The 13820-nt window shown below is 39.8% G+C and overlaps 1 protein-coding gene across 3 annotated transcripts in view; it reads left to right on the forward strand.

Annotated features, from left to right (window-relative positions):
- The window catches only part of RSPH10B (radial spoke head 10 homolog B), a 58832-nt gene that overhangs the window by 16961 nt on the left and 28051 nt on the right, over positions 1-13820 (forward strand). For all 3 annotated transcript variants that reach the window (XM_072836971.1, XM_072836972.1, XM_072836974.1), the window contains 4 exons: positions 6777-6953; positions 7868-8027; positions 8606-8727; positions 12694-12883. In XM_072836971.1, the coding sequence (XP_072693072.1) occupies positions 6777-6953; positions 7868-8027; positions 8606-8727; positions 12694-12883 (649 nt within the window). The remainder of the gene's footprint in view (positions 1-6776; positions 6954-7867; positions 8028-8605; positions 8728-12693; positions 12884-13820) is intronic.

Here is a 13820-nt window from a genome sequence, read left to right on the forward strand (position 1 = left end):
AATCCATCATTCCCACAGCTCACATGTGGACCAAAACAGTTCTTTGTACCTTAGAAGCAATGTATTTCCCGCACAGAACAGAAAGGCTTTATTGATGTGGTTAATTTCATATGGTTTATATAGTTAGGATTTTCTAATAATAACTGCATATTAATCTGGTAATTGGGAGCCTTGCTAAGAAAGCTTTGTCTGTTTTTCTCACTTGTATGCTTTTTCTTATCCTCCTTTGCACTGGCTCAGACCTCTTGGTGTGGTTGGTACTGAGTGGAGAGAGCAGCCAGCCTTGCACTTTGCCTGAGCCCTAGCGGACAGCACTCGGTCCTTGAGTGATGTTTGCTGTGGGGTTTTCATGGGTGTTCTTGATCAGGCCAAGGAAACTCTCTAATCTTAATTTGCTTATAATTTTTATCATGAATGGATATGAAGTTTGTCTAATGCTTTTTCTTTTTTTTTAAAGATTTTATTTATTAATGACACATAGGGAGAAGCAGAGACACAGGCAGAAGGAGAAGCAGGCTCTATGCAGGGAGCCTGATGTGGGACCTTATCCTGGGACTCCGGGATCACATCCTGAGCCAAAAGCAGCCGCTCAACTGCTGAGGCACTCAGGGGTCCCATCTCATGCTTTTTTCTGCCTCTAGTTAGATAATCATGTGGTTTTTCTTTTCCAGTCTGTTGTTAATGTTGAATTACATTGATTGATTTTCTTTCTTTATTTTTTTAGGGGCGCCTGACTACTCAGTCAGTTAAGTGGCTGCCTTCGGCTCAGGTCTTGATCCCAGGGTTCTGGGATCAAGTCCCACGTCAGGCTCTCTGCTCTGCAGGGAGCCTGCCTCTCCCTCTGCCTGTGCATCTGCCTCTCTCTGTGTGTCTCTCATGAATAAATAAATAAAATCTTTAAAAAAGAATCCATTTCTTGCTTTGACTCTGTCTTTCCCCCACCTTTGCTTGTTTCTTAAATTCCACATATGAGTGAAATCATGGTATTTGTCTTTCTCTATTTGACTTATTTCACTTAGCATTATAGTCTCCAGCTCCATCCATGTTGTTACAAATGGCAAGATTTCATTCTTTTTTTAAAATTTTATTTATCCATTCATGAGAAACAGAGAGAGAGAGGCAGAGACACAGGCAGAGGGAGAAGCAGGCTCCATGCAGGGAGCCTGACGTGGGACTCGAGCCCCGGTCTCCAGGATCACACTCTGGGCCGAAGGTGATGCTAAACCGCTGAGCCACCCAGGGATCCCCTCATTGTGGTTTTGATTTGTATTTCCCTGATGATAAGTGATGGGCATTTTTTTTCATATGTCTGTTGGTCATCTGGATGTCTTCTTTGGGAAAATATCTATTCATGTGTTCTGCCCATTTTTTATCTGGATTATTTGGCTTGTTTTGGGTGTTGAGTTTTATAAGTTCTGCATGTACTTTGGATACTAACCCTTTATCAAATGAGTAATTTGCAAATTTCTTCTCCCATTCTGGAGGTTATTTTTTAGTTTATTGATTGTTTTCTTCACTGTGCAAAAGCTTTTTATTTTGATGAAATCCCAATAGTTTATTTTGTTTCCCTTGCCTCAGGAGACCTATCTAGTAAGGACTTTCTATGGGTGCTGTCAAAGAGGTTACTACCTGTGTTCTCTTGTAGAATTTTTAGGATTTCAGATTTTACATTTAGGTCTTTAATCCATTTTGAATTTATTTTTGTGGTGATCTAAGAAGTGGTCCATTTTCATTCTTTTGCACATAGCTCTCCAGTTTTCCTGACAACATTTGTTGAAGAGATTTTTTTCCCCCCACTGGATGTTCTTTCCTGCTTTGTTGAAGATTAATTGGCTGTGGGACACCTGGGTGGCTCAGTGGTTAAGTGTCTGCCTTTGGCTCAGGGTATGATCCTAGGATTCCAGGATCAAGTCCTACATTGGACTCCCCACAGGGAGCCTGTTTCTCCCTCTGCCTGTGTCTCCGCCTCTGTGTGTGTGTGTGTGTGTGTGTCTCTCATGAATGAAAAAATAAAATCTTTTTTAAAAAAAGATTAATTGGCTGTATGACTGTGGGTTTTTTTCTGGATTTGCTGTTCTGTTCCATTCATCTGTCTCTATTTTTGTGATGGTACCAAACTGTTTTGATCACTACAGCTTTGTAATATAACCTGAAGTCCAGAATTGTGATGCCTCTAACTCTGCTTTTCTTTTTCAAGATTGCTTTGGCTATTTGAGGTCTTTCATGGTTCCATGCAAATTTTAGGATTCTTCTAATTCTGTGAAAAATACTGTTGATATCTCGATAGGGATTGCATTAAATGTGTAGATGGCTTTGGATAATATAGACATTTTACCAGTGTTTGATCTTCCAATCCATGAGCATGGAATGCCTTTCCATTTCTTTGTGGCCTCTTCCGTTTCTTTCAGAAGTGTTCTATAGTTTTCAGAATATAGGTCTTTCACTTCTTTGGTTGAGTTTATTCTTAGGTATCTAATTATTTTTGCAGTTGTAAATGGGTTTTCTGACTTTCTCTTTCTGCTGCTTCATTATTGGTGTATAGAAATGCAGCTTATTTCTATAGGTTGATTTTGTGTCCTGTGACTTCACTGAATTTGTGTATCAGTTCTAGCAATTTTTTGGTGGAGTCTTTCAGGTTTTCTATATTGAGTATCATGTCATCTGCAAATGGCAAATGTTTCACTTTTTCATGGTAAGAGTGGACTTGTGTGTCTTGTCCTATAGGAAAAGCTCTGTTTTTCCCCAATAAGGATGATATTAGCTGTGATTTTTTTTCCCCATATGGCCTTTATTATGTTGAGCTATGTTCCCTCTAAACCTACTTTGTTGAGGGTTTTATCATGAATGGATGTTGTACTTTGTCAAATGCTTTTTCTGCACCTACTGAAATGATAATGTGGTTCTCATCCTTTCTTCTATTGATGTGGTGTATAACATTGATTTGTGAATATTGAACCACCCTGGCAACATAGGAATAAATCTCACTTGATTGCAGTGAATGAGGTTATACTTTTTTTTTATTTTTTATATATTTTTTTGAGGTTATACTTTTTTAAAGAGAGAGAGAGAGTAGCGTGTGGGTGGGACACAGGGAGTTGTTGACAGAGAGAGAGAATCCTCCTAAGCAGGCTCCACACTCAGCACAGAGCCCAACATGCAGCTCAATCTCATGGCCCTGAGATCACGACCTGAGCTAAAACCAAGAGTTGGATGCTTAACCAATTAAGCCACCCAGGCACCCCTGTCTGTTTATTCTTGAGTAAGTTTTAGAGGTTTGTATTATTGAAGGAATTTGCCGATTTCATAGAAATTTGTTGGTACAAGGCTGTTCATAATAGTCTCTCAGGATTCTTGTAATATATACTATATGGGATCTATAGTATTGTTTCCTATTTCTTTCAGTACCAGTTATCTATGTTTTCTCTGTTTTCTTCAGTCTTGCTAGAGGTGTATCCATATCATGAAATTCTCTAAGAGCCAGTCTTATTTATTTTCTCTTGAGTTTTTCCAGTCTTTAACTTGATACCTACTCTTTGTTATTACCTTCCTTCTGCATGCTTTGGGTTTAATATTCTCTTCTTTTACTTGAGTTATAGGATGGAAGCTTTATTGACTTGAGACATTTCTTCTTTTCAAACATAAGCATTAAATACTAAATTTTTCCTCTTAGCACTGCTTTCTCCAAATTCCATTAATTCTTTTTTTTTAGGATTATTTATTTGTTCCTGAGAGACCAAGAGAGAGAGGCAGAGACATAGGCAGATCCTAGGACCCTGAGATCATGACCTGAGCCAACCACTGAGATACCCAGGCGCCCCTGCATCCCACTAATTCTGATATATTTTAATTTTTGTTCAGTTCAAAATATTTTCTAATTTCCCTATGACTTCTCTTGGGTGTATTATTTTGACATATGTCATTTAATTTCCAAATAGTTGGAGATTTTTCCAAATATCCTTTTGTAGTTGATTTTTTGGTGTAATTCTCCTGTGGTCAGAGTACATATTTTGTATGATGACATTTCTTTTTTTTATTAGAGTTTAATTTGCCAACATATAGCATATTACCCAATGCTCATCCCATCAAGTACCCCCTCAGTGCCCATCACCCAGTCACCCCCACCCCCCGCCCACCTCCCTTTCCACCACCCTTTGTTCGTTTCCCAGAGTTAGGAGTCTCTCATGTTCTGTCTCCCTCACTGATATTTCCCACTCATTTTCTCTCCTTTCCCCTTTATTCCATTTCACTATTTTTTATATTCCCCAAATGAATGAGACCATATGTTTGTCCTTCTCCAACTGACTTACTTCACTCAGCATAATACCCTCCAGTTCCATCCATGTCGAAGCAAATGGTGGGTATTTGTTGTTTTTCTTTTCTTTTCTTTCTTTTCTTTTCTTTTCTTCTTTTCTTTTCTTCTTTTCTTTTCTTTTCTTTTTTATTTATTTATTTATTTTTCTTTTCTTTTTTTTTTTTTTTGGTATTTGTCATTTCTAATGGCGAGTAATATTCCACTGTATACATAGACCACATCTTCTTTATCCATTCATCTTTCGATGGACACTGAGGCTCCTTCCACAGTTTGGCTATTGTGGATATTGCTGCTATAAACATTGGGGTGCAGGTGTTCTGGCATTTCATTGCATATGATGACATTTCTTTTAAATATGTCATGGTTTATTTGGGCCTCAGGATATGGTCTGTCTTGTTAAGTGTTATATGTATTTCTGCTTTTGTTGAACGGAGTGTTCTATGGATGCCAATTAGATCACACTGGTAGTATTGTTCAGCTTTCCATATCACATTACTCATTTTCTGTCTACTTTTTCTTTTTTTTTTAATTTTTTTAAAATTTTTTTTATTTATGATAGTCACAGAGAGAGAGAGAGAGAGAGAGAGAGAGAGGCAGAGACATAGGCAGAGGGAGAAGCAGGCTCCATGCACCAGGAGCCCAATGTGGGATTCGATCCTGGGTCTCCAGGATCGTGCCCTGGACCAAAGGCAGGTGCTAAACCGCCGCGCCACCCAGGGTTCCCCTGTCTACTTTTTCTACCCATTTCTTTTTTCTTTTTTTTTTTTTTAAAGATTTATTTATTTATGAGAGAGAGAGAGAGAGAGAGAGAGAGGCAGAGACACAGGAGGAGGGAGAAGCAGGCTCCACGCCGGGAGCCCGACACGGAACTCGATCCCGGGACTCCAGGACCGCGCCCTGGGCCAAAGGCAGGCGCCAAACCGCTGAGCCACCCAGGGATCCCCTCTACCCATTTCTGAGAAGAGTGGTGAAGAGTCCAAGTATAGATTCATCTATTTCTTTCAAATCCATCAATTTTTGCATCATACATTTTTAAGTTCTGTTGTTAGGCATGTACATGTTTAGGACTGTTATGTCTTCTGGGTAAATTGACCATTTTTATCATCTGGTCATGTCCCTCTTTAGTCCTGATCATTTCTCTTCCTCTGAAGTCTTTCTCTGGTGTGAATATAGCCACTCCAGCTTTCTTTTTATCTTTTTAATTTTAATTGTGGTAAAATACACATAACTGAAAATTTATCATCTTAACCATTTTTAAGTGTCCAGTTTAGGGGCATCCACCCCCACCATCATCTTCAGAACTCTTTTCATCTCCTCAGGCTGGGACTCTGTCCCCATCACTCACTCACACCCCTTCTCCCAGCCCCCTCCTCCACCCCTGGCGCCCACCATTTATTTTCCTGCCCCTATGAATCTGACTCCCTTAGATATCTCATATAAATAGAATTATATAGTATTTATTCTTTTGCAACTGGTTTATTTCACTTAACATCGTGTCTTCACGGTTCATCCATCTTATCCATCTTATTTTTAAGGCTGAATAATATTCTGTTGTATGTTTGTATCATCCATTTGTTTATGTGTTCATCCATTGATGAACACTTGGGTTGCTTTCACCTTTTGGTTATTGTAATAATGCTGTTATGAACATGAGTGCACAAGTATTTGTTTGATTCCTCGCTTTCAATTCTTTTCAGCATATACCCAGAAGTTCTAGGAAGATATATACAGAGTCATCCCATTGTGAAAAAATTGTGTCTTTCTATGTGTTCTATGTACGTATGTGTAATACATTGACTCACTACATACAATTGCATGTGCCTGGGGAAAATACAGATGAATTCTCAAACTCTCAAGTAGTGGTTATCTCTGCTAAGTGGGATTGAAGAGGGAGCATTTTTTTTTTTTAATGAGGCTGTATGTAAAAATAAATAAAATTTAAGGTAACGATTTATCAGTATCAAGTCAGGCATTTTATATATACTATATTCAGTCTTTATATCCAACCTGCAGGATAAGTGTTATTTTCATTTTATGGATGAAACCCAGAGGGCTTAAATAATTTGCCTTACGTCAAAAGGCTGGTTAGTAAGTAGATGACACAGAGGCTGAACCCAAATCTGTGTGACTCTAAAATCCATGTTCTTTGTCCTTTGAAGTGAGTCATTGTATTTGATCTATTGACTGAATTTTATTTTAATTTTAAAAGATTTTATTTATTTATTAGAAAGCAAGAAAGTGCAAGTAGAGGGAGGAAGAGGTATAAGCAGATTCTGTGCTGAGCTCAGAGCCTGACGTGGGGTTCCATCTCATGACCCTGAGATCATGACCTGAGCCCAAATTAAGAGTTGGAAGCTTAACAGACTGAGCCACCCAGGTGCCCCTATTGAGTGAATTTTAAATGGATTCAGGTAAAAAGAGGAAATATTTGAGTATTTCCCATGGAAATTTGTTTTGTTTTCAGAATGGCTTTGGAACACACTCATGGTTTCTAAAGAGAATCCCCAACTCCCAATACCCTTTAAGAAATGAATACATAGGAGAGTTTGTGAATGGATATCGTCATGGCCATGGAAAGTTTTACTATGCCAGTGGAGCCATCTATGAAGGAGAATGGGTGTCCAATAAAAAACATGGCATGGTAAGTGCAGACGTGTGAAGAGCACATTTTAAAGATTTTGTGAAGCAACTGGAATACCATAAAAAGCATGTCATTCTTTGGTAAAGTGCATAATCCATTTTTGCATAGGATAACTTACTGTTTTATTAAAATGATTACATGAAATTTAAAACAACTTTCAACATAACATCAGTATCCTATATATTTAGAAGATATTTACTTAGTTTATGTTATGTACATAGATATGTGTGTTAGGGTGGTTTTGTTCACAAGTAACGGAAAATCTAGCTTACTCATCCACAAACAATAAAGAATAAATTGGTGTTTTTCTTTCTTTTTTTCAATAAATTGGTTTCAGGGTTGGTTTGATTCAGCAATGCAGTGATGTCAGGAGTTTTCTTCCATTTACCCATGATGTCTGCTACCATGTTGTCAGCTTTACCCTTAGGCTGCCCCTCCCTCATGACCACAAGATGGATGCTGTGGTTCCAGGCTTCACATCCACATACCACACTAAGTAGAAGGAGAGAAGAAACTCTCTTCTGAGAAGCTTTCCACAAATATCTTCAGTGTGGCTGAGCTGACTTGGGTCATTTACTTACCTCTCGATCAGACTGACTGTTGGCCTGTGTTGGACAAATAGCTAGAGAGCTGCTATTTGGTGATGGGCACTCTGCTAGTCATTAGTATAGTTTAATAAGGCACCTTCTGTGACCTAGAGGTAGCTGAGGAGAGGTTGTGGGACAGACAGAGGAGGAGGAGGAGGAAGAGAGAGGATTCACACAGTGACTCGAGAATCTAGGAGCCTGATTCTATGTGAGCTAAGTGCATGCCTTAAAAACAAAAAACTCCAAAACAAAACTCCAAATCCTTGAAAATGGTACAGAAGTAGATTAGCAGTGGTTTTCCTGAACTGTAAATCTTTCTATCTGCAGGGCCAATTAACTTTCAAGAACGGGCGTGTGTATAACGGTGCATTTTCCAACGACCACATAGTGGAGTTTCCAAATCTTGAAGTTGAGTTCTTAAGTCACCTGGACCTGTCTTCAGAGTCTTCCATCAAGAGCCAATACACTGGATCCTCCATCAGTGCTGGTAGGGGGTGTGCACCTGTCAGATGCATGCAAATTAATTTAAATTATCAATAGAATCTACTCATCAAGACACACTGAATATTTCAGAAAACAGAAGTTTCTGTTTGTGGGGGTGCGCCTGGGTGGCTCAGTCCGTTGAGTGTCTGCCTTTGACTCAGGTCACGATCTCAGTGTCCTGGGATTGAGGCTGGGATCAGGCTCCCCGCTCTGCAAGGAGTCTGCTTCTCCCTTTCCCTCTGCCCGTCTGCCCTGCTTGTTTGTGTGCTCCATCTCAAATAAAATAAATAAATAAATCTTTTTTTTTTTTTTAAAGATGTTTCTGGGGGAGAAACTGCTTTCTTAGTAGGTTTTTGAAATACTTTTCTTTTTTTTTTCTTTTTTTTTTTTTTGAAATACTTTTATATCCCACTTTGGTGGAAAATAATTTTGACCTAACATTGAAAACAATTTTTTTAACTTCCAAAAGCATTTTATTTTCTTTTTCCAAAAGCATTTTAATTTGCTAGGTGCAGTGGTAACATTGACAACTTTTAACATTGCTTTTCACCATTATCCCCTCTATTTGCCTTTATTTGCTAGAAATTATCAGAAAGCTCGATAGCAGTGAAAGTATCTCTGTGTTAGGATCAAGCATTGAACTGAATCTCAGTTTGCTGCTGAGTATGTACCCTGAGAAAGATCAAGCAGAGGAAAAGAAGCAGGTAAAAACCTTTCATATTGTTATACATTTATATTTTAAGCTTAAATATCAACAGTCTCCACAGTCTTGGGAAAATATAGCCTTAGGGTAGCTGTCCTGTGTGTCTTTCATAAGCCAATAGATGCTTTGTGTACCATCCCATTTAATTTGCAAGGCAGCCCTAGTGAAGAGGCTTTGTGAGTAAACAGAAGCCTAGATAGAAGGACTCAGTGAATTAACTAGGCCCAAGTCATCCTCACCTCCAGCTTTGGTCTGAAGGCCAGGGCTGTGGCACCCCAACTACAGGACATTAATTCTGCTGTGAATTATTATGGGCTGCTGGGATTTGAAAGAACTTTAAACTCCTAAAAATCATTAGAAATCTAGAAATCCGGGCAGCCCGGGTGGCTCAGTGGTTTAGCACCTGCCTTCGGCCCGGGGCATGATCCTGTAGACCCAGGATCAAGTCCCACGTTTGGCTCCCTGCGTGGAGCCTGCTTCTCCCTCTGCCTGTGTCTCTGCCTCTCTCTCTCTCTCTGTCTTTCTCTCTCTCTCTGTCTTTCATGAATGGATGAATAAAATCTTTAAAGAAAAAGAAATCTAGAAATACTAAGAGACAGGGAAAATTATGTGTACGCAGACTTCATTTGATTAACATCTGGAAAATCCCATCCACCAAATTACATGTTAGTATCACGATCCCTGCTTTGACTGGGGTTTGGTATGATTCTTCTGTGAAACCATTGTTGAAGATATTGCTTGCTACAAGAGAACCAGTGGTACCTCGAAATTGCAAGGTGTGTGCCCCTTTGCTCTTCCTCTTTCTTGTCTCCTCTGGCCCCAGTTCTGTGGGTCTCAAAAACGATGACTCTCCATCCCCCATACTCCCCTCTTCTTGTCCCGGCCAATGTTGTAATTCAGGCTACAGACATCATTCACTTCATCTGCTGCCAGATTCTTGTTAAAAATAAGAACCTTGGGGCACCTGGATGGCTCAGTCAGTTAAGCGGCTGCCTTCAGCTCAGGTCATGATCCTAGGGTCCTGGGATTGAGCCCCATGTGGGGTTCCCCATTCAGCGGCAGTCTGCTTCTCCTGCTGCTCCCCCTCCTCATGTTCTCTCTCTCTCACTCACTCACTCTCTCAAGTAAATAAATAAAATCTTTTTAAAAAGCTAAAACAAAACTTCTCTGATATTCTCTTTGTTATGAAAATAGTACACAATACATGTAGAAAATTTAGAAAAAAATGCAGATAAGAGTTATGGAAATAGTACACGATACTTGTAGAAAATTTAGAAAAATGCAGATAAGAGTTATGGAAATAGTACACGATACTTGTAGAAAATTTAGAAAAATGCAGATAAGAGTTATGAAAATAGTACACGATACTTGTAGAAAATTTAGAAAAATGCAGATAGGAAAAAAATGGAAGAGAATCTCCACCCAGACAAAATCTGGTGACCATCTTTCCAGTTTTGTTCTGAGCAAACATAATTAGAATTGGAGCATTCTGCTCATATAATCTCTTTTTTGTGTGTGTATTTAATCATAGCTCTTCAGTGCCATTAAATATTCTCCTACAATATAATTTTTAGGTGAATAAATGAACATGCATTGATTCACTCCAAAAGGAGTGGTATCCTTATAGTTTTTTTTTTTTTCTCTCTCCCCCTTTCTTTCTTTTTTGGTTTACATATGTATCATTCAGTTTCCACTTTAGAGTTCTTCCCATGACAAAACAGGTAAACAACTACAAGTTTAAAAATAATATTGACTATTTTATGATTATAAAAGCACATGCTCTTTATAGAAAATTCAATTATAGAAAATAGGACCTAGGAAATGAAAAAAATCTGTAACTTGACATTTTAGAAATGCCTCTAAAAATGTCTAATGGTTACATGGTATTTCATAATATAGACATATTACAATCTAGTTAGGGAAACTTCTTTTTTTTTTTTTTCTGAACCTTTTGAGAGGACTTGAGCCCTACAGAAGAGCTGCACAAGCGAGGTTTCTGCATCCCTGCCACTAGCTCCTTGGCACATGAGCATCTCCCATCGCTGCAGATTGGAGACTGAAGCTGAGACATGGGCCTCGCTTGCCACCAAAACTAAGCCATGGATTTTAATTGAATTTCACTTTTTCTCGCAGTGCTCCTTCTCTGTCGCAGGATCCCACCCCAGGCCCCACGCCGCATGCAGCAGTCACATCTCTTTAAGTTCCTCCGTCTGTGACGGAGCCTCTGCCTTCCATGGTACTCCGTGGCCTCCAGAGCTTGGAAGATTCTCGCTCGCTTACTATGAAGAATGTCCCTCCATGTGGGCTTATCTGCTGTGTTTGTTATATGTATTCGTTATTGTTATTGGATCATTTTGTCAAGATGCAGTATCTTTTTTCGAGCAGGGATTCTGGACAAGCTCTCTTGCCCTTCTAGCTCTGGCCTCTTCCATCAGGTAGTTGCCTTGGCTACCCATGTCCTGTTCCTGAGTGTATATTCAGAACCACCTCGGATCTGATATCAGCCTCTTGCCAACCTGCCCCTGTCAATCTCCCTCCTCCTTACCCTGCACTCACATGGTAATAATGGCCAGCATGTACACAGGAATATGCGCTGGGCATGTTTCCAAACACCTTTATTTTGGTAAATCCCCCCAACAGCTTATGGGGCTGGAACTGTGGTTGTCCCCCTTTGCCAGTGAGGCAGCTGGGGCAGAGAGCAGGGATACCCTTTATCCAGGTCAGGCAGCTTTCCTGGAATTCCAAAAGCACCTCAACCTCTCTGCTTCCCCCACCCCAGCTTCCACTGGGGGGTGGGGGCTGATGTCTGTGAAGGTCTCATTTTTTTCTGTGCTATGAGGCTCAGTTCAAGTACAGCATCCTCCAGGGAACTTCCTTGGGATCCACCTGTCCATTCTCCATGGCTCTGTTCTACCAGTGGCACTTCCTTATGGTGTCTTTCCCAGGTTTTAAGCTTCATGAAGAAAATTCTGTGCTTACTCTAGAACAGTGCTTTAGATAGGGCAGTCTATATATGTTTATCCAATTGAATTAAAATTTTAAAAGCAGGGATTAATGCTAAGAAGAATCAGATGCCTGATGCAACTGCCCAGGTGGGACTCTTCCATCTCCTTGGGGGCCCCAAACACCAGTCCTCACATTTCCTGAATATTTCATTTGGGAGGGAGAGGCAGAGTGTAAGTGGTTTTGGAGAACAGGGCACTGCATATGCTGCAGGGTTACATGTATGGGGAAGTCAAGGTAGCATAAGGGTATTGAGAGTTGGGGAAAATTATAGAAGGTGATTGGGGACAGAGAGGGAGGTTAGTAATGAGTATGAGTATCTTCTATTTCAGACTTTCAGCAGGAAGTATGATGTTAGTTGCATGTTTTAAATCAACCAAGGCTGGGTGTCTCAGTCAGTTGGGTGTCCGACTCTTGATCTCAGCTCAGGTCTCGATCTTATGGTTGTGCATTCCAGCCCCACGTGAGGATCCATGTTGGGTGTGGAGTCTACTAAACAACCAACCCACCAACCAACCAACCAACCAACCAAGCTGGTTGAACCAGCCTTGCGATCCCAGGATAAACCCCACTTGGTGTTGACTTATTATTTGTTTTATAAATTGCTAGATTTCATATACTCCTATTTTCTTGAGGATTTTTGTGTCTGTTTTCATGAAAGATACTGCTTTGTAGACTAGAGGATTTTATTGCTGCCCATTCAAATAGGATGCTACCACATAGCAGTATGAAAGCAATTCCATTGTACTGATAACAGCACTTTTTAAAAATGTTATTCAGAAAATGCATTTTATTAACTGGAGATGAGTGGAGAAAATATAACATTTGTTGAGCTCTTACAGTGATAAGAGTTAAATGCTATTACTTCACATATGTTATCCCATTTAATTTACAAAACGTGTTGTTTCTTTTGCTTTTGTTCTTATTAGGCAAGATTAAGACATGCATGGTTTTTTCTTTGTAGGTAGAATATGCTGTCTTAAGAAATATCACAGAATTGAGAAGAATCTATTGCTTCTACAGCAGCCTAGGATGTGATTGCTCTCTGGATAATACCTTCCTGATGACAAAGCTTCACTTCTGGAGGTTTCTAAAAGACTGCAAATTTCATCACCATAATATAACTCTTGCTGATATGGACAGGGTATTAAGTAGTGAGTATTCCAGATCACATCTTTTGTGTTTTTTTAATTAAGATTTTATTTATTTATTTGAGAGAGAGAGCGAGAGAGAGCGAGCATGAGTGGGGAGAGGAGCAGAGGGAGAAGCAGACTTCCTGCTGAGCTTGGAGCCCAAGACGGGGCTTGACATGGGGCTTGATCCCAGACCCTGAGATCATGACCTGACCTGAAGTCAGATGCTTAACTGACTGAGCCACCCAGGTACCCCAACATCTTTTGGTTTAAACGGTAGTATAACATCATGTCACCATGAAACCAGTCAGAAAATGTGGAGGGAGTGAGGAAGACAGATCTTGGGAGAGGTGTTCCAGAAATCAACACATGGTTGTCTTCCCAAGGTGCTTAAAATGTACTTGAGACAATTTTGTGAAATAATGGCAGCAGTGAAAGATTATCTACAGCAGGGCCTATGGGCTGAATCCAGCCTCCTGCCTGTTCCCATAAGTAAAGTTTTATTGGAACACAGCCATGCCCATTTTCTCATGCACTGTCTGTGGCTGTTTTTGTCCTATGATACCAGAACTGAGGGGTTGTGACAGAGATTGTGTGGCCTACAAAGCATAAAATATGTACTGTCTGGCTCTTGACAGATAAGTTTGCCTGCCCCTGATCTGTAAAACCCACTAAAATCGTGAGGTCAGAAACAGAGAGGATTAAGGAGGGCTTGTCATAGCCGAGAAAACACTTTAGGTTGTCTTGGGCTTGGGCTTGATTTCAAATGAGAAAGTTCATGTGATAAACTTAATACCTTTGAAGATTTTACTCCTTACAGTTGAATTCTGAGAAGCAGGCCTTGAAAACCTCAAATTATCTACCTGAAAAATAAAATATTAGAACTAATACCTATTTACCTGAAATGTAAGTGTTTGACACAGATTTAGAATCTATTTAGAATTAGAATCATCGGGAT

This window comes from Canis lupus, chromosome 8, assembly GCF_048164855.1.
Source record: "Canis lupus baileyi chromosome 8, mCanLup2.hap1, whole genome shotgun sequence".
Taxonomy (NCBI): Eukaryota; Metazoa; Chordata; class Mammalia; order Carnivora; family Canidae; genus Canis; species Canis lupus.